This window comes from Rutilus rutilus (genome assembly GCF_951802725.1).
Source record: "Rutilus rutilus genome assembly, chromosome: 4".
Classification (NCBI taxonomy): Eukaryota; Metazoa; Chordata; class Actinopteri; order Cypriniformes; family Leuciscidae; genus Rutilus; species Rutilus rutilus.
Window position 1 is genome coordinate 51,229,307 of NC_140212.1, and position 19,853 is coordinate 51,249,159.

A 19,853-nucleotide genomic window follows, 5' to 3' on the forward strand; every position below is an offset into this window, starting at 1 on the left:
GCTGTGTTCCTTATTACATCTAAGAACAGAACACCACAATCGCTTAGACGCCATTCTACTCCAGCATATCAACAATGGCGGACTACTATGACGACGGCTGTCACAGCTTGCTCAGGGCGGGTCTTGTGTTGAAACACGGCTGTCAATCACAATAGCGGGAGGGGCGTACGATCTTATGACGTCACAATATCGAACGGCTTGATTTCAGAGATGGTCAAACATATAAGGAGATTAAAACAAAACCACTGGATGGATTTTTATCATGATAGGATGGTTGTGTACAGGCACTGCCAACAGACATTTCAGTGCAATCAACTTGTAAAAGTGCATGTACCATTATATGACCCCTTTAAAAAGTCTTCTGGTATTATAAAATGAGTGTTTCCCAGTCATGAAACCCCGTCTGGTCAGGGGAAACAACAGCAGGCAACGCTTGCTGAAGGCGAAGGGCAAGAACCTTAGATAGAATTCCACATTTAACAATGAAATTGGCCTATAGCTACTGCAAAGCAGTGGATCTTTATCTTTCTTAAGCAACAATGAAATGGATGCCTCAGACATGGTTGTTAGGAGCCGGCCTGAAAGAAAGGCCTCATTATATACTCTTTGTAGAATTGGGGCTAAAACAGAGGAGAAAGTCTATAAAATACGATGGTAAAGGCATCAGGGCCAGGAGATTTGCCATTGAATTGAATTGAAATCAATTGCCTCTTATATTTCTGTGGTAGACAGAGGCCTGCCCAAATCCTAATTTATTTCCTCTGGGTCGGAAACTATGATCCCTAAAATGATCCCCTGGCAACATTCAAAAGACAACTGAAAACCCTTCTCTTCCGTGAGCATTTAACCTAAAAAACTTTATGTCCTCGCTTATGCTACTCTGAACAATGACTGAACTTCGTATTTTGAGCACTTCTTGCATTGTTTTTTGCCTCTTCACGATGACTTGCTTAATTTAGTTCTAATTTGTAAGTCGCTTTGGACAAAAGCGTCTGCTAAATGACTAAATGTAAATGTAAAATTAAATCTTCTAACGGTGACAGTCTAGAAGCACGGACAGTTCGAGATCGAAATGATTTGCCAGCTTTTTCACCCAAAAAAAAATGCTGCCTAACACTCAACAATTGCTTTTCAACTTTGTGAGTTAGAAGTAAGTTATACTCTGAATTAAATTTGAGACGTTTTTTATAAATTGTGGGTGAAGGTGTCAGAGAATACTGGAGGTCTGGATTCGAAATTTGGTCAGATATTTCTGCCATCGATCAACTCGGGCGTGCCGGTGATCCTGACATTGTTCCGTCTGCTCCGGCTCTCTAGATCCGCAGTCTTGGCTTTAAGCTTTGTGTTGCTCTCCATTAAGGCTGCGAGGGAGGTTTCTAGACGTTCAACATGCTCATCTAGCGACTCCGCATGGATGGTACACAGTCAAGTTATACTTCTAATGTTGAAATTGCAGCCTTGAACTTGACTGCCAAGGCCGCACTATGCTCTTCCAACAGCTCTGTTAGTGCCGCCGTGTTCACTTCGTTAGCTACAGGATATTTCTCAGTAATGAGGTAGTAACGTCGCTGTTCTTTAACCCTCTGGGGTCTGAGGTGTTTTCTGGGCCCTGGAGAATAAAATAGGCTTATGATCAGAGAGCAGAACATCTGAGAACACAATATCAGTGGCATCGAGCCCGTAAGATAGTACGAGATCCAGTGTGTGGCCCTGAATATGAGTAGAGTCGTTGATCCTCTGCGATAGATCAAAAGCATCTATAAGACTAAGAAACTCCTGCGACAAGGAATTTGACAGACAGCAAACATGAATATTAATATGATGACCAGAAACAAGCAAACATCTAATAAACACACTCACTCACAGCTCAAAAACACACAGCCCATCAGACACACACACACACACACACACACACACATGTATATAATGTTAAATTTCTAAGTTCTCTATTATACTTTATTTATTATTAATATTGTTGATTTATTTTATTATTGATTTATGTTATTATTATATTTTTTGCTTTATCTACCCATGTATATATATAATATCTTTTTTATTTAGTTTTATTATTATTATTATTTTACTGTACATAGATGTACATGTTGTTTTAATGCTTTCGCAATACAAAATGTAATTGTCATGCCAGTAAAGTTTTCTGAATAGAATTTAATTTAATTGAGAGAGAGATTGTGTGAGTGTGTTTGTGTGTGAGTGAGTGTGTGTGTGGAGTGTATCGGTTAGTGTGTGTGAGTGTGTGTCTGGTTGTGTGTTTACTGATTAACTGTGTGTGTTTTGTAGTGTGGATCATGGAGGAGAGATCAGGATTACAGCAGGACTACACAAATGTACGTCTACACACACACACACACACTCTCTCTCTCTCTCTCTCTCTCTCTCTCTCTCACACACACAAACACACACACACACACATTTGAAAATGTGAAAACTGTGTGAAAAAGGATTTAAGTTGTACATATCCAGTTATATTCATGACTGTGAAGGTTATCGATTATCAAGACTACTGTTATGATGTTGTTGTTTACGAGATAGGATCGCTAGTTACAGACAGTTAACGCGTTTACATAGTGTTTAACGTTAGTTGTCAGCATTTAAATGTGCAATTACGTGTCTAGGTACTCTCCCGTGATTACCAGGCTCGACATATACACTAGTATGTTGTTAAATAACACGAAACTGTAAAATACCACAATCGTTACTTAGCAGCAGCAGTAACTTAACTGTGCATTAAAATTAAAATTACAGTGGCCTTATGGTGGAGGGGGAGGAGGAGGGCAAGAAAGAGGAAGAGGGGGAGGAGGGCAAGAAAGGAGGAGGGCAAGAAAGAGGAAGAGGGGGAGGAGTGCAAGAAAGGAGGAGGGCAAGGAGGAGGAGGGCAAGGAGGAGGAGGAGGAGGAGGAGGAGGAGGAGGGCAAGAAAGGAGGAGGAGGAGGAGGAGGAGGGCAAGAGAGGAGGAGGAGGAGGAGGGCAAGAGAGGAGGAGGAGGAGGAGGAGGAGGAGGGCAAGAGAGGAGGAGGAGGAGGAGGAGGAGGAGGAGGAGGGCAAGAAAGGAGGAGGAGGAGGAGGGCAAGAAAGGAGGAGGAGGAGGAGGAGGGCAAGAAAGGAGGAGGAGGAGGGCAAGAAAGGAGGAGGAGGAGGGCAAGAAAGGAGGAGGAGGAGGAGGAGGGCAAGAAAGGAGGAGGAGGAGGAGGAGGAGGAGGAGGAGGAGGAGGAGGAGGAGGAGGAGGAGGAGGAGGAGGAGGAGGAGGAGGAGGAGGAGGAGGGCAAGAAAGGAGGAGGAGGGCAAGAAAGGAGGAGGAGGGCAAGAAAGGAGGAGGAGGGCAAGAAAGGAGGAGGAGGAGGAGGAGGAGGAGGAGGAGGAGGAGGAGGGCAAGAAAGGAGGAGGAGGAGGAGGAGGAGGAGGAGGAGGAGGAGGGCAAGAGAGGAGGAGGAGGAGGAGGAGGAGGGCAAGAAAGGAGGAGGAGGAGGAGGAGGAGGGCAAGAAAGGAGGAGGAGGAGGAGGAGGAGGAGGAGGAGGAGGAGGAGGAGGGCAAGAAAGGAGGAGGAGGAGGGCAAGAAAGGAGGAGGAGGAGGAGGAGGAGGGCAAGAAAGGAGGAGGAGGAGGAGGAGGAGGAGGGCAAGAAAGGAGGAGGAGGAGGAGGAGGAGGAGGAGGAGGAGGAGGAGGAGGAGGAGGAGGAGGAGGAGGGCAAGAGAGGAGGAGGAGGAGGAGAAGGAGGAGAAGGAGGAGGAGGAGGGCAAGAAAGTAGGAGGAGGTGGAGGAGGTGGAGGAGGAGGTGGAGGAGGAGGCGGAGGAGGAGGAGGAGGAGGAAGAGGAGGAGGAGGAGGGCAAGAAAGGAGTAGGAGGAGTAGGAGGAGGAGGAGGAGGAGGAGGAGGAGGAGGAGGAGGAGGAGGGCAAGAAAGGAGGAGGAGGAGGAGGAGGAGGAGGAGGAGGGCAAGAGAGGAGGAGGAGGAGGAGGAGGAGGAGGAGGAGGAGGGCAAGAGAGGAGGAGGAGGAGGAGGGCAAGAGAGGAGGAGGAGGAGGAGGAGAGGAGGAGGAGGAGGAGGAGGAGGAGGGCAAGAAAGGAGGAGGAGGAGGAGGAGGAGGAGGGCAAGAAAGGAGGAGGAGGAGGAGGAGGAGGAGGAGGAGGAGGAGGAGGGCAAAAAAGAGGAAGAGGGGGAGGAGGGCAAAAAAGAGGAAGAGGGGGAGGAGGGCAAAAAAGAGGAAGAGGGGGAGGAGGGCAAAAAAGAGGAAGAGGGGGAGGAGGGCAAAAAAGAGGAAGAGGGGGAGGAGGGCAAAAAAGAGGAAGAGGAAGAGGGGGAGGAGGGCAAAAAAGAGGAAGAGGGGGAGGAGGGCAAAAAAGAGGAAGGGCAAAAAAGAGGAAGAGGGGGAGGAGGGCAAAGAGGAAGAGGGGGAGGAGGGCAAAGAGGAAGAGGGGGAGGAGGGCAAAAAAGAGGAAGAGGGGGAGGGGGAGGGGGAGGAGGGCGAGGAAGAGGGGGAGGGGGAGGAGGGCGAGGAAGAGGGGGAGGAGGGCGAGGAAGAGGAGGAGGAGGAGGAGGAAGAGGGCGAGGAAAATTGGGATGTGTATTTGCTGCCTTTTACCTCTGAGTGGCACTGTAATCACAGACTTTGAAAAGTGTCAGTTTATTCTCTTTATGACGTAATCTGCCGCGGCAGTAATCTGAGCTGAGGTCACAGATAAATTTAAGATAAATATTGTGGTTAAACGAATTCAAATTCATAAAATTTAAACAAAGTAGACACACGTTAACATTGTGTGCCCAGTTTTTCTATAATTTAGAAAGGCTATGTCAATAGGTTACTTGTCATTTACTTCGTGTTATTTTAATGTGTTTGTAGATTTATTAACTGAAACATAACAGTGAAATAAATTAAAATAATTTACCGTAAAATTAAAACATTTTCAGGACTTGCAGTTACTAACCGATGTTAGTCGGTTTAAGCATTCTTTGTTATATTCAGAATTAAATAGGCTTACATGTTGTTATGATTATCAATTGAATTCTTTAATAAATAATCAACCACAATGCCTATTACTACTGCCGCAGCAAAAATAAACCAGTCGAATTTCAAAGTCGTTCGCGAAATGACTAGGCTATACCGGGTGGCGCAAGTGACAGGGCAAAACAGCAGCAACTGCAGCATTTTAAAAGGTAAGTTTCCTATCTGTTTATTTAAAAAAAAAAAATAATTGAAAAAAAAAGAAACCTGGCACAAGATCTTGTAAAAAAAAAAAAAAAAACTTTTTTCATTATTTGAACAAAAATGAGACTGATTGAATATGTAAAATTGGTTAACATTAACGAAAGCAAAATATGTAAAAATACATTTCAAACAAAATAAAACAAAACAAATTGGCCGAGTGGTAGGCTATAACTATTCAACTATTCTATTCAGACGATAGCTCTGTGGTCAATGCATTAACAATAGCTTCTCGAAGCTTCAAACGATCTGAGATCGAATCTCAGTATAGCCGACAGTGTTTATGTTTTTCCTTGATGCTTAAATATGCATCTGTTTATTAAAGTCAATCATCTTGTTTAATTATCAATTGTACATTACAACATAAATTTGCTACATTCCAGTTGAGCCGCTGCAAAGACGACACATCTGATGAAGGAAGACTGTCAGCCGATTGCACCAGAAAATGAAGATGATGAAGCTCGTCTTTAATCTGCTAAATTATTTTTTTTGTGTGTGAATCATTCACGAGATTGAGATGACTGACAGTAATACCCGGCCATAGCAACGGAAGACATTTTTCAAAACAGATCGAACAAATCAGAAAAATACTTTCAATACAGTATTGCTTTCAATTAAAAAATAAACAATGAAAATGTAAAAGAAAAAGAAAATTAATTAAGTTTGAAAACCCATCGCACATTTCAAGGTATGAATAAAGTGTCGGGACAGTTTATTTATTTAAACAGGGTTGCATCGATAGAGTTTATTCCCTTTGTGATGCAAAATAAGAAACACAGAATCTTATTCTTGCATCATTTTAAATTTCTATTGTCAAAGAAATTGCAGCTAAATTAAAAAATTAAAACGGTACAAAACGAAAAAAGTTAAGAACATAAGTTAAGAACAGGCGTTTTTCTTTGCCTCTCTCGCGCTGGATATTTTTTTTGTAAGTTTGGTCTCCCTCACTGCGCGCGGCGTCTTTCTCGAAATTAAGCATTTCAGCGTAAAAAAAACCCCTACAGCTGATAATACTGTATATGTCGCTGTGTGTCATCCACACAAATCATGAAAGAAAAAACTGTAACAAATAGCTTTTGTTCCTTCAAAGATAAAGCATGCCTTGCTGAATTCACCTTACAATAAAACGAGGTGGGTCGCGAATTAAAAAGCTCTGTATCTGCTAAATTGAAATTGTGTGTGGAAAACCTTTAAATACAATCAATAAAACTACAATATTTATAATTTAATAAGATATAGGGCCTACTGTACATAGGCTATGGACTTTTGGAGATTTTGAGATTAATCCTTAAAAGAATTTTGCTTTTGCCTGCTCATCAGGCTGGCTCCGACACTCTCCATATGAAAGACGGAACATTAACACCTCTGTCCTGCACCCCCACGATAAAGCATTTAAAGCAGATAAAACTATTGCCTTCTCCAAACCCCCCACAGGCTAGCTGAGTTTGCAAAACAAAACAAAGAGTTTGCCACTCGTCGTGGTGTGCCAAAACACTTAATTATAAACTTCAATATTTCATTCAAAACAATCTCAAAACGCTTTGTGACATTTTGAAAAGCCGTGGATGCATTACTGCCACTGGAACCAACGGCACTTAGTGTTTTAAGCCCCCAACGGCGCCTTCCAGGCAGTGAGGGGATGGGTAGGTTTAAGGTTGAGGGTAGGGTTAGCTGCCTCTAAGGAGCCATTGGGGGCTCCCAATGGTAAAAGACCATCGAGCCCCATGAACGCAACAGAATACTGGTTCTGATTTTATTGTTTGTCGTTTAAACATCATATATATATATATATATATATATATAATTTTTTTTAACAGAACTGCTTTTGAAATTACAATTGGAATTATTATAGGCTACAGAAGTAAAGTCATTGTATAATATTTGTTCCTTTGTGTAAAATGGAAATGCATGGTGATTTTATTTTGTAAATAGGCTATAAGCAAAAAACTATGTTTTAGAACTAGACAAATCTCTCTGCATCAACAATAGACTATAAAATGCATTAATAGGCTAATATACAAATATCAGTAGTACAAGTTAGTTCGGGATTCGAACCCGTGTCATCTAAATGATCGTAACGTAAGTTCAAACACTCGGCCACGATTCACTCGTTGCGACATGGCCTAACGTTCCAGTGTGTGTTCGCTCAAACGCTCTTCATTCAAATGAACGCGCCGCTGCGTTTGTCGAACACTAATTCAACATGCCAGAATAAAACCTGGCTTTAGAACAATGCATAGCGCCACTCGTCGTGGTGTGCCAAAAAATTTACAATAATTTAGTTTCATTTATTTCAGTGTTAATGTTTGAGTTAAAAAAAATTCTCTACAAATTATATTAACACAAAGTCGGCTATAAGAATCCTTTATAGACTATACGTAAAAAAGCAAAGGGCTTACAGTCTTAACATTTGGGCTACTTTGCTTAAATTCGATACATTTATTTTCAGTAGGGCCTAATAAATTTGTAGGGATGTAATTTCAGTATGCTTTACCAACGCTATGTATTCAATTAAAGTTCCAAGAGGTCTGGTCTCTATATTTCCTTCCCAGCTGACACTAATATGCAAGTGCACAGCAAAAATCACAACTTGTGCTTGCTGCGAACGCAAGTTATTTAAGGTGTCTCAACTGTACACAGTCTACCCTACAGTGTGAATTCGTTACAAGGTTTCATTTAATTAAATTAATGTGCAGCAATTTGTACAAATAGAGTCTATAGGCCTACTATACTGTTGTAGCCATTAAATAATCTCATTTAGTATCATATTTGTTAAAAATATTATAATGTTATTTTTTTCCATCTATGTTGAATATGAAAAGTGAACAGCACAAGTAAGATAGGATGCATTATATAGAGAGATGGATATGGAGTGGGTCAGACATGATTTTGACCACTTCATTAAGTTTTGTTTAGTAGAAAACCTTTCTTTAAAGTGAATTTCGTTTTCTATAAATTGTATCTTAATTTTAATAAATTTTTCATCAACCAATTGCCTGGATTTCATGGAGGCGCCCGCGCGGTCACTTGCATTGCACGTCAGCTGGAGCGCATCTCATCCTCCTAACTTAACGAAACTCAGCGTATGCCTCACACAGACATGATAAATACATCAAATACACAAAGCTTGAAATGTCTTCAAACGAAATAATTCAAAACGAAAAGAAAAAGGCTACTCTCTGATTATGTCTTTATGTGCATTTCTCTCTAGGTGCGTTCACTACAAATATGGCGATCGTCAACTTCATCTTTGCAGTCGACACTGTCAGAAAACACTTGTTTATTGATAAAAATCAATGCACGCATCACCGGATTTACAAATACACATCTTGCTTGTTGCACGCACACATATTATGTCGAAAAAACGAAATATTATGTTGAAATAACATTATTATTAATAATACATCTTTTAGAATATTTGATTAAATGCTGATTGTTGCGCTTGTTCAATTTAATAAAATTAAAACTTTAATTGTGATAATTAAAATAATTGAAAATTAAATATTTAGTGGCCAAGTTTTGCTAATTTATTATATAGGCTATTATATGCCTATTGCCTATATTAAGTAGGTCATATTAAGACAAGGCATATATTAAGTTATTTTAGCTGTTATGAGAAAAATAAATCTAACGAAATCTAAAATCTAAATCTAATAAATCTAAAACAAAATTCTAATGCCAATTCAACATGCCAGAATAAAACCTGATTTTTGAACAATGTGTAACGCCACTCGGCCTGGTGTGCCAAAACACTACATTTTAAACTTCAATGTTTAATTCAAAACAATCTCAAAACGCGTTGTGACATTTTTTAAGCAGTAGCCTAGCCTATTATACATTAAGGGCATTGAAACCAGGATCTTAACTAAAACACGTTCCGCGTAATCTCTCAAAAATTATGCCACACTACTCCATGTATTTTTTTTTTTTTTAACCCTCTGGGCTTCTTCGCCCGAAAACGGGCGAAAACCTGAACGTTTCGAATTGTTTAATTTTTTTGAAACTTGGTGACTTTTCTTTTATTACCTATATGAACACACAAAAAAATCAAGGAGATGATTCTGATATGTTAAAGGGTCGTAAAAAAAAAAGTCACACTTAGCTTCCTCCCGCCCGAAAACGGGCGACATAGGAAATTAATGGGAAATACGAAAAAATAGGAAAACTCAGAGAAACTTTTGGTGGTACAAGCTACAGATCAGCCACTGTGCTGAAAAAAAGTGTTCAGCAATGAAGGGGTGACACTCTAAAACATCAAGAGTGCAAAAAAGACACCCTCCCCCCCACACACACACACCTACACACACAAACACACACACACACACACAGAGAGAAATGAACTGGTAAGACTGAAACAGCAAATTTTGCCCCAAACTATATAAAAATTATATAATCATAATAACTCCAAAACTATAGCAAGGAGAGTCAAAAGGTAGGTATCGTTTGAAAGAACTCTTTTTAAATTTTTTGAAAATATAAATTACATTACATTTGGACATTGTCCTGCCAAGAAACGGCGGATAAAAGACAATATATATATATAATTTTTATTATGATTTTGCATATCTTTCTTATTTGTCATGGAATAACTCAGGAAGGAAATAAGGTAGGAGGAAAATTCTTTTTTAGTGAAGTCCCCCTACATGTTAGCTGCATCTGGATAAAAAAAATAATAATTTTTGGACAAAGGAATCAAAAGTTACAGCATTTGGAAAAGAGACAGCCTTTTTGTACAGTCTTTGACACCCCCTCATGGGCAATTTTTTCTCCATGAAGAATATCTTGTCATAAAAGCAATAGATTATGTTAATTTTGGGCTCATTTTAATTGTAATAATATGCTGTAAAAAATGAAGTGCCATTTTCAATTATCTGAGAATGTTTCATGAGCTGTATGATGTTTTTGACACATTGCAGTACATTATTTTATAGATTATGAAAAAAAAGAAATTCTATTTATCAGCAAATAACTCAGCAATACTTAAGAGTTTTTCAAAGTGGATACATTCACTGTAAAGTTCAGACTCTAAGCTTTCAAATGACATCAACTTTGTGTTAATCAAGGCAAGATTTTTGAAAAATATGGTAATGAATATTTTCGCAGCTAGGTGGCGCCTGCTGGCGGTACACTTGGTTTTAGAGGGATTACTCAGCACTCGTTAGGAATTAATAAATGTAATTAGATGCATTAAAAAGCTGAGATCCTAAGCTTTAAAATGATATATAATTTGTGTTGTTCCATTCAGTGGTTGATTAGTAATAAATTGTTTTCTTTCCGAATGGGAATAAATCAAATAAATAAATAAAAAAGCTATAGGCCGCCTATAGTCGGTTATAGGACATGACACAAATTTATAAATTTTGAAGCCACTAGGTGGCGCTCTTCTCACTTGAATTTTTTTTTTTTTTAGGCCTGCACTCTAATTTGATGTGAAATGTTGCATTTATTGAAAAATAAAATAAAATAAATAAAATAAAAATATATATATTAATTCTAATGGAAAAAATAGCTAATAAAAATTATATAATTAATGCAAACTATCATAAAAAATTCTAAAAATTCTAAATAATAATCAGAAAACATTATAGAACAAAAATATATTTGATTGGTTATCCTGGGAAAAAGTAAAGTAAGATTTTAAGGCTTCGCCCGTTTTCGGGCGGGAGGAAGCTAAGTGTGACTATTATATGAAGAAGCCCAGAGGGTTAAGGACTGCTTTTGAAATCACTATAAATTACTATGCAATTGTATCGCTCACGAGAGCTCTTCATTTATCTAATTCCTCAATAGAATAGTAAAAATATTCAGCGTCATTGCTCCTAATATCGTCTCTATTTTTAACTTTTGATTCTATTTTTTCAGTTCTAAAATTGATTCTATCTTTGGTTCTATTCTGTTGTAGCCTTATAGGCCTATTTATATATATGAAAAATATGCCTATTAGGCTTAGGGTTTTATATTTAACCCACTTACATTTTAAAATACGGCAATTGCTGCTGTTTTGCACAATATCCCTTTGCGCCACCTGGAGGTCATTTTGGGAACGACTTTGAAATGCGGCTGGGTTATTTTTGCCGCGGTGATTTCGCGGTAATAGGCATTCTGGTTGTCCACCATCTGTATATGTTTTGAACGAGTTTTCTGTTTTTTGGTGTACTGTTTACTGACTGCTTGATAGTGTATATCATGTTGATCACTTTGTTTAAGTGTTTGATTTTGAACACAGGTAAAACTGTTTTGAGGCGAAAGTTTCATTTTGCAAGAGGAGTCAGAGGTTTTGTGTTTAACGTTTTCAGAAAATGGTGCAAGGTTTCAGAAATTGTGTTTTAGTAATTGAGAAAAACTGTAATAAGCTAATATAAAAATTACAGTAGTCCAAGTTGGTTTGGGACTTGAACCCGTGTCATCTAAATGATCGAAACGTAAGTTCTACCACTCGGCCATGACTTTACTCGCTGCGAAATGGCCAAACGCTCCAGTGTGTGTTCGCTCACACGAGCAAGAAGCGCTCTTCATTCGTCTCATTCCTCAATAGAATAGTACAAATAATCAGCTTCATTGCACATAATTTACTTTTGTTTGTTATTTTTGGTATTAAATTTGTTTTGTTTTTTAGTTTTTTTGTGTGTGTGTGTTTTATCGCACTGCTCCCCGGGGAACAGGCTTGTCGCCCACCGACATCTATAGGCCTACAATATGAAATACAGGTTATATTGTTATCGTCTCTATTTTTATCTTGTTATTCTATTTTTCTGGCCTTATAAAACGTTCTATTCTGTTTACATTAGTTGTAGTATTTCATCCTTACTGTTAATTGACATTAACCCCACTTAAGGCAATTGGAAAAATGCAGCAATTGCTGCTGTTTTGCACAATATCCCTTTTTGCACCCCCTGGCGTTCATTTCGCGAATGACTTTGAAATGCGACTGGTTTATTTTTGCCGCGGTAGTTTTGCCGTGGCGGCTGGCGCATTCTGGTTGGCTACCATCTGTATCTGACTCCATATGATTATGGAAGGGCCCAAATAAACTCAACCAAAATGACACGATGCACATCATTTAGTAGGCATCCATGTTGCGCCCTTAAAAGAAAGGGAAAAGTAACGGGAGAAGGATAAAGAAACGCACACGCAGCTCTCGCCTTCACTCATCTGTATTGAATGAGATTTGAACAATGTATACAAGAAAACATACATTTAAATATTCATGCACTCATCAGATTCAGGACACAGTCAAAAATATCTTCTTAATGCATTCTAAATGATCTTTTTAACTAAATTACCATATGAAATGTGAATTGTTTTAAACAAAGTTATCAGATGATATTTTAATACTCTTTTTTAAAATGAGTTCTCACATAACACTAAAATACTTTTAACAGTATTCATTGTCTCAGCATAACATGAACTTATCGTGACAATTACACAATAAACATTACAGCAAAATCTCTCTAGAAGAGGGAACGAGTACTGCGTAAGTAGCTTACGCTAGGGGAAAACCTCTTTTCCACGAAATATTGAAGCCAAAAAATTATCCTTATAATTTTGTATTATTGCAAAACGCGTTGCGGCAGCATGCAGTCATGGGCGAGACAGCTGGCGCGCCCATTGGCTGCTCTGCGGCAACTGCATCAGCCTACCGAGCGAGGCCTGAAGTGACGTCAGGCCAATGAGGGTGCTTCGCGCCCTCTGCGTCACGTCCCGCCGAAACGGGCGTGTTGCATGCACGGCAAGATACGCAGTACTCATTCCCTCTTCTAGAGAGAACCGAGGTTACGTTATTAACCGAGTATGTTCTCTTACGAGAGGTCTCTCGTAATGCGTAAGTACTAGCTTACGCTAGGGGACCCAATGCAAAATGCCGTGCGTGCTGGGATCTAACACCAATAAACCTGAAGGCGAAGCCCAGGATTTACAGTGCACAATCACCAGGGGAACTCACAGAGAGTCCTGGAAAGAGGAGGGGAAATCACTCTATCCATATACTGTACAGCAGCGTCCATAGACGCAAACGTTTAACGTGACATCACAACAGACAGGGCGGAACTGGCCTGAACTGATGCGGGAAAATGCGGGTCTTACGCAATACTGCCCATAGCATAAACAGTCGGCGGCGCACAGCGCTCAGCGACCTCAGTGTACTGAATCAGCGAAACAGACAGCACTGATTCGTCTATACCGACAACAGCTTGGCCTGTAAGGCGGGAACCTTCAGGTTATAAAACCTTAAAAATGTAGACGTGAGGCCCAGCCCGCCGCCATACATATGTCTTGCAAGGAAATCTCGCTAGACCAAGCCCACGAAGAGGCCACACCTCTCGTGGAGTGCACTCTGACACCCAACAGGCACTGTAAGCCCTTGGCAGTGTATGCCAGCGCTATGGCGTCAACTATCCATCTGGATAGGCTCTGTTTCGAAACAGCCAGTCCCTTGGAACGTCCGCTGAACGAAACAAACAGCTGCTCTGTCTGTCTGAAAACAGACGAGCGAGACACATAAGCTCTTAGCACCCTAACTGGGCAAAGAAAGCTTGCGTCCCCTTCCTCGTCAGAGACCGTGCTAGGTTTGAGTATGACTCTTGAGTCATTTGGCCTAAACTCTGAGCGCGTGTAGGTCACCTATGCGCTTCACTGAAGCGAGAGCCAGTAAAAACACTGTTTTGAAAGACAAGTGTTTGAGGTTAATCGTTTGGATAGGCTCGAATGGGTCACCTTTCATGGCTTCCAACACTGTAGAAAGGTCCCACATAGGGACTGAGGGAGGTCTGGGAGGATTCAGCCTTCTAGCTCCCCTGAGGAAGCGGATGACTAAATCGTTCCTTCCTATTGACTGACCGAGCGTTGATTTAGAAAAACGCTGCTATGGCCGCCAGATAGACTTTGAGCGTGGAGGGGGCCCTGCCCTTATCCAGCAGCTCTTGTAGGAAGGAGAGAACCTCCGTCACCCCACAATTTAACCCTCTGGGGACCAAAAACGCGCCCGCGCGTTTTGCTCGTTTTTTTTTTTTAGCAATGAAAATAAACACTAAATGCTCTGTTAATTTTGATCTTTCATTTTCGTGTAATACATCAATCGATCCTGTTCAGTTTCTATTTTTTTTCTGTATACTCACAATAAAAATAAAATGTTTTTGCTTTTTGACAAATAAAGAAAAATTAACATGATGCGATTTCTGCCTTCTCTCTGTCAGTAAACTCCCATTTGAAACGCGTTCGAAAATGATCTATAACTCCGCGAAAATTCAGTCAAACAGGCAAACAGACCCACGGGCATAAAGCTTGAGATCGCATCTTTTAAATGAAGTAATTTATATAAAAAACTAATATTCTCAGCTTCTGTAAACTGTATAAAAAGAGAGCGACTCCAGTCGAGCTCATTACGAGCCATTCAAAAGTAATTTGACCACTCCCCGGAGAGCGCGTGCTATTCAAATGCAAATTCTGAGAACCATTTCAGTCTGTGAAACGCCCCCACATCAGCTGTAAACAAAGCGCGTCGCAATCGAGTGAGGCATAATATAGCCTAGCCTACCTTATGGAGAAAAGTTTCCTCAGAACAGTGCTGATATGAGGAGCAATATCTCCTGATATGAGGAGCAGATCCCGCTGAGGAGTGAGGTAGGCTGTTTTCTTTTCTCAAGTGTTGATGTGGAATAACGTTCGTGTAGGCCTATGTAAACCGCAAAAAGATGAATCGCATTTCTATAATATGATTCGCCTTTCTGTGAGATGAATGAAGGGTACATATTTGTAAAGACTGTTTAGCCTAAATATGAATCGCGCGTCTGTGTGTGAAAGAATAAACTGCTTTGCTATAGCCTACTGAGATGAGTAAAAATCGACTGGAATATGTTGAAATAAAATGTATTTGTATAAGCAACGTATTAAACTGCAAATTAGCATTTATATGCCCTAATATTTCATAAAAACAACGTTACAGTCAGTCACTTGTTGACTAGATTTGGGTACAGTTTTTAGGCTACTGTAGAATATACTGCCACATCAAATAAGCTTTTGTTTAGCAATTTCTGCTCATATCTAACGTTACATATATTTATAACTATATATATATAACTATATTATTTATATATATATATATATATATATATATATATATATATTTGCTATATTCAAACTAATGAATACATATGATAAAATGTAGGCCTATAATCCTTTTCTTTTTCTTTTTTACAAAGAAAGAGTACACTTGAAATATTGTTGAAATTGTAATTATTGTTGTAATTGTAACATTTTTAATAAAATAGCAAAACATATTTACAAGATAGATGTAAGCGAAATCTTAAATGGTCAATATAAGTCTTCTTCTAAATACATCTTTTGTCCTTGCATTGTGGCTCAGTCAGTGTCACACCTGAATGAATGGCTAATTATGCAGAGTCATTATGCAGAGTGGGTGGGACCTTGTAATCTAAGGTGTAAACTACTCCTCCCCCTCGCATATTGGCTTTCCAAGCAAAACCTGTTTTACACCATTTAAATCAATGTATTTTTTTTTGTGAACGATAAAGCAAGACTATTTTCACATGATTTTGAAGCTAGAACTCAAAGGGACAACATCCATAAGTCAAAAGTCTTGTGGACACATATTTAATATGTGTTTTGTGGTCTTAATTCAGCAACTTTCATTTACATTTTTTCCAATAACCACGCATAAACATTATTCTCTTAAAAATACAAACATCTACATACACGTTGCTCACATATTATGGTAGCCCTGTTTGTGCTATATAGAGTGAATTTACACCTTTGCCATTAACATGTTTATAAATAACTGAAAAAAGCACAAATGTCAGAGCATGTCAGAACACCTCAAGGACCCCAAAAACAGCTTGGTCCCCAGAGGGTTAACTCAGAGTTGGCTGAACCTCCTTTCTGAAACAGGCCCCAGGACACTGAGAGTTTACTAAAGGTCAATGGTGGTTTAAATGTGCCCCGTTTAAAGCTAGTAGAGGAATCAGACAAGGTTGTGCACTATCTGGTATGCTTTACTCCTTAGCTATTGAACCAATGCTGAATAAATTAAGAGATAGGATTAAAGGTTTAACATTGAATCATGATATACAACATCAAATTTCAGCTTATGCCGATGATGTTATGGTTTTGGTAAATGGGCAACAAGACATTAATCAGCTGGTTTCTGTTGTTAATGATTTTGGAGTAATTTCAGCTGCAAAAATTAATTGGGAGAAGAGTGAAGCACTGGCTGTTGGGAAATGGGATGCCAAAACTACCTGGTGGGATGAGTTGGAAGAAAGAAGGGTTAAAATATCTAGGAGTACATCTTGGGGATTTAAACACCCAACAAAAGAACTGGGAAGGGGTGATTGAAAAAATAGAAGGAAAACTGAAAAAAATGGAAATGGATTCACTCACAATTGTCATTTAGAGGAAGAGTTTTAATAATGAACAACTTGGTTGCCTCTACATTGTGGCATAGGTTATCTTGTGTGGATCCACCTGTTGGACTACTGTCCCGATTACAGGTAATCCTAGTTAAATTTTTTTGGGATTGTTTACACTGGGTTCCCCAAAGTGTGCTCTTTCTTCCGAAAGAAGAGGGAGGACAAGGCTTGGTGCACTTACCGAGCAGACATGCTACTTTTCGTCTGCAGTTTATTCAGAAATTTCTGACTGGCCCTGTTGAGCTGGTGTGGAGGAAGATGGCAAAAACGATTTTACACACAGTAGACGGACTTAGGCTGGATGCTGCGCTGTTTCTAATGGATGCTAAGCAACTACGTTTGGCTGGAGTGCCTAGATTTTATTGTGAACTTTTCAAAGTGTGGGGACTTTTAAATGTTTGCAGACTGGAGGAGACCAATTCTTTGTATTGGTTACTTGAAGAACCTCTAATCAGAGGAGCTCGCATGGATATTACGGGTGAGAATGTTCTGGGACTTACGCAGATACTGTGTGCTTCTAAAACTGTGGCATTGAGGCACATAGTTAACGTGGCTGGACCTGAGATGAGTGATATAAATGCAGTAGCTACTCTGTTGGGTCAGAGGTCAATGTGCCACACGCTAACCATAATGGACATGTGGAAAACAAGACTGACAAAGGAGGAATTGACTTTAATAAAAGATTTTAAGAATGGAAGAGTGACTCTGGACATAAGAGACCCATTTCCAAAACTTGGGATTACACCAGACTTAAAAGAAATGTCAGGTCCTTTGTTGGATCTCAACGGACTGCAAGATTTAGATCTGAATGAAGTTGGAGGGAAAGTGATGTATAAATGCTTTGTAAAAGTTTTTAATAAAGCAACACTAAATGGGAGGGTTGATACAGTGTGGAGGGATAAGCTTGGGTTGAAAGAGGACATGAAACCTGTGTGGAGAGTGCTGTACAAACCACCATTGACCAAACGATCTGGTGACTTACACTGGCGAATATTACATGGGGCTGTGGCTGTCAACGCTTTTGTTTCAGTCATCAATCCAAGTACTGATGATAAATGTGTGTTTTGTGGATCTAGAGAAACTATTGTAAAAGTGTAAAAGAGTGTAAAAGACTTCAAACGCTTTTTAATTTGTTGCATTTGATATGTGATAAATGTGGGGAAAAGTTTACTCCAGATGTTTTTATTGTAGGGGCAGGATACAATCAAAAGCAAAAGATTAAATGGCAGCTGCTTAATTTTCTGTTTGGACAGGCAAAGCTCGCAATTGATAAAACAAGGAAGAACAGAATAGAAAATAGTGGTGGTCAGGAGATTACAGCTTTATTTAAAGCTCCGTCCTTCGGATGAGACGTTAAACCGAGGTCCTGACTCTCTGTGGTCATTAAAAATCCCATGGCATTTCTCGTAAAGAGTAGGGGTGTAACCCCGGTGTCCTGGCCACATTCCACCATTGGCCCTTACCAATCATGGCCTCCTAATAATCCCCTTACATTGAATTGGCTCTATCACTCTCTCTCCTCTCTCCACCTATATCCGGTGTGTGGTGAGCGCACTGGCACCGTTGTACTGTGGCTGCCGTCGCATCATCCAAGTGGATGCTGCACACTGGTGGTGGTTGAGGAGAGATCCCCCTGATATGATTGTAAAGCGCTTTGGGTGTACAGTAGTACATATGAAAGCGCTATATAAATGCCCGATTCTATTCTTCTATTCTATTCTTCTTTTATCAAGTCAAGAATTGTTGTGGAGTTTAAGTATTACAAAGCAATGGATGATATAGGAACTAGGCCTGTCACGATTATGAAATTTGGCTGACGATTAATTGTCTAAAAAATAATTGCGGTTATGCCGATTAATTGTCAGTTTTAGGGCTTTGTGCTTCATTCATTAAATAATTGTGATGAATTTAATCCTTTGTAAGTTATCATTTTGCAGTGTAAGATTACAGTTAACACCTTTAAATATTAAATAAATATATTCAATAGCTATGAAAATTTGTTTATTAAAGTTAGTGAGTGTATAAATCAGCAGTAAAAAGTAATTTTTGAAAACATCTGCACAGTAATTTAATAAAATCTAAACATGTTAATAAAAACAAATGTGCACAAATCATGATAATATGATACGCTTCAAAACAGAGCGGAACAAAGCGTGTATGCGCATCGCGGGTGCAGAATGATGTGCTTAATGCAACATGGAGTCACAGTGTGCAGCGCTGCACAAGTGCGCATTTTAAAGTTCACGGCACAAAGCCTAGTGTATATCAGTCCAACAGTTTATTGATCATTTGTTTCTTCACAGTTTTAAACTCCAGTTATTGTGCGTATGATGCCAATTCATAGTCCTTGTGCTGTGTAGGCACATGGTAGCGAGCGAGTCATTTAGAAACAGCAAAAAACTCCAGCAAAATAAAGTCATTTTATGCAAATCCACAGCCCTTTATCTACAGATCAAGCATTATAACATCAATGTCACATTGGAGAAAGTTTTACCGTGTATCCTGTCGTAACCGGACGACGCGCGCTGTTTGAATGCTGAACGGAATGATTGACAGCTGCAGACGAGTTTGTGAACTTTAATTGAACAATGTAAATATACTACTGTCCCTCACATTAAGCTATGGAATGGCTTCAGATGACTTTGAATATATTGCTGGAAAACGTAATTAGTGCTTGTCTATTTATTTTGGTCCATGACTCCCCCTTGTGCCATAGGCCTATAAAAGAGCGCAATAATCGCGGTTGTCTGAAACAATTGCGGTTAGATCAAATAATCGCGATCAGACGGTTATTTAATTATCACGACAGGCCTAATAGGAACGTTCAAATTACAGTGGTGTTACAAATTGAAATTGTTGTAATATTTATTCTTTTATATCATGATTGAATAAAGTTTGTTATTAAAAACAAAGGTAACACTTTACAATACGGGTGCACTAATAAGCATTAATTCATGCTTAACTAATGCACAGATAATCATGTGTTAATGTATGACTCATGAAGAACTAAACCATTAATTAATGATTACTGCATCAGCAACTAATAAAGATTCTAAATGATTCATAGATTAAGTAATATATGAATTGTTATTAATTAAATGTGTCATAATGTATTAATTCCTTAATAACTTATTTTATTAACTAAAAGTGTAAATTAATGTGTTAATTACCACAGCTGGTCAAAGTCATGTACTTCAACTTCCAGTTGTC

At 39.3% G+C, this 19,853-nt stretch overlaps 1 protein-coding gene across 6 annotated transcripts in view; it reads left to right on the plus strand.

Annotated features, from left to right (window-relative positions):
• The window catches only part of LOC311289591 (protein NLRC3-like), a 101,184-nt gene that overhangs the window by 61,437 nt on the left and 19,894 nt on the right, over positions 1-19,853 (plus strand). For 4 of the 6 annotated variants that reach the window (XM_084407705.1, XM_084407706.1, XM_084407708.1 and 1 more), the window contains exon 10: positions 2,299-2,345. In XM_084407705.1, coding sequence (XP_084263831.1) covers positions 2,299-2,345 — 47 coding nt within the window. Of the gene's footprint in view, positions 1-2,298; positions 2,346-5,603; positions 6,845-17,047; positions 18,403-19,853 lie in introns of those variants that run through there. The other 2 variants (XM_084407709.1, XM_084407710.1) reach the window with 2 other exon arrangements.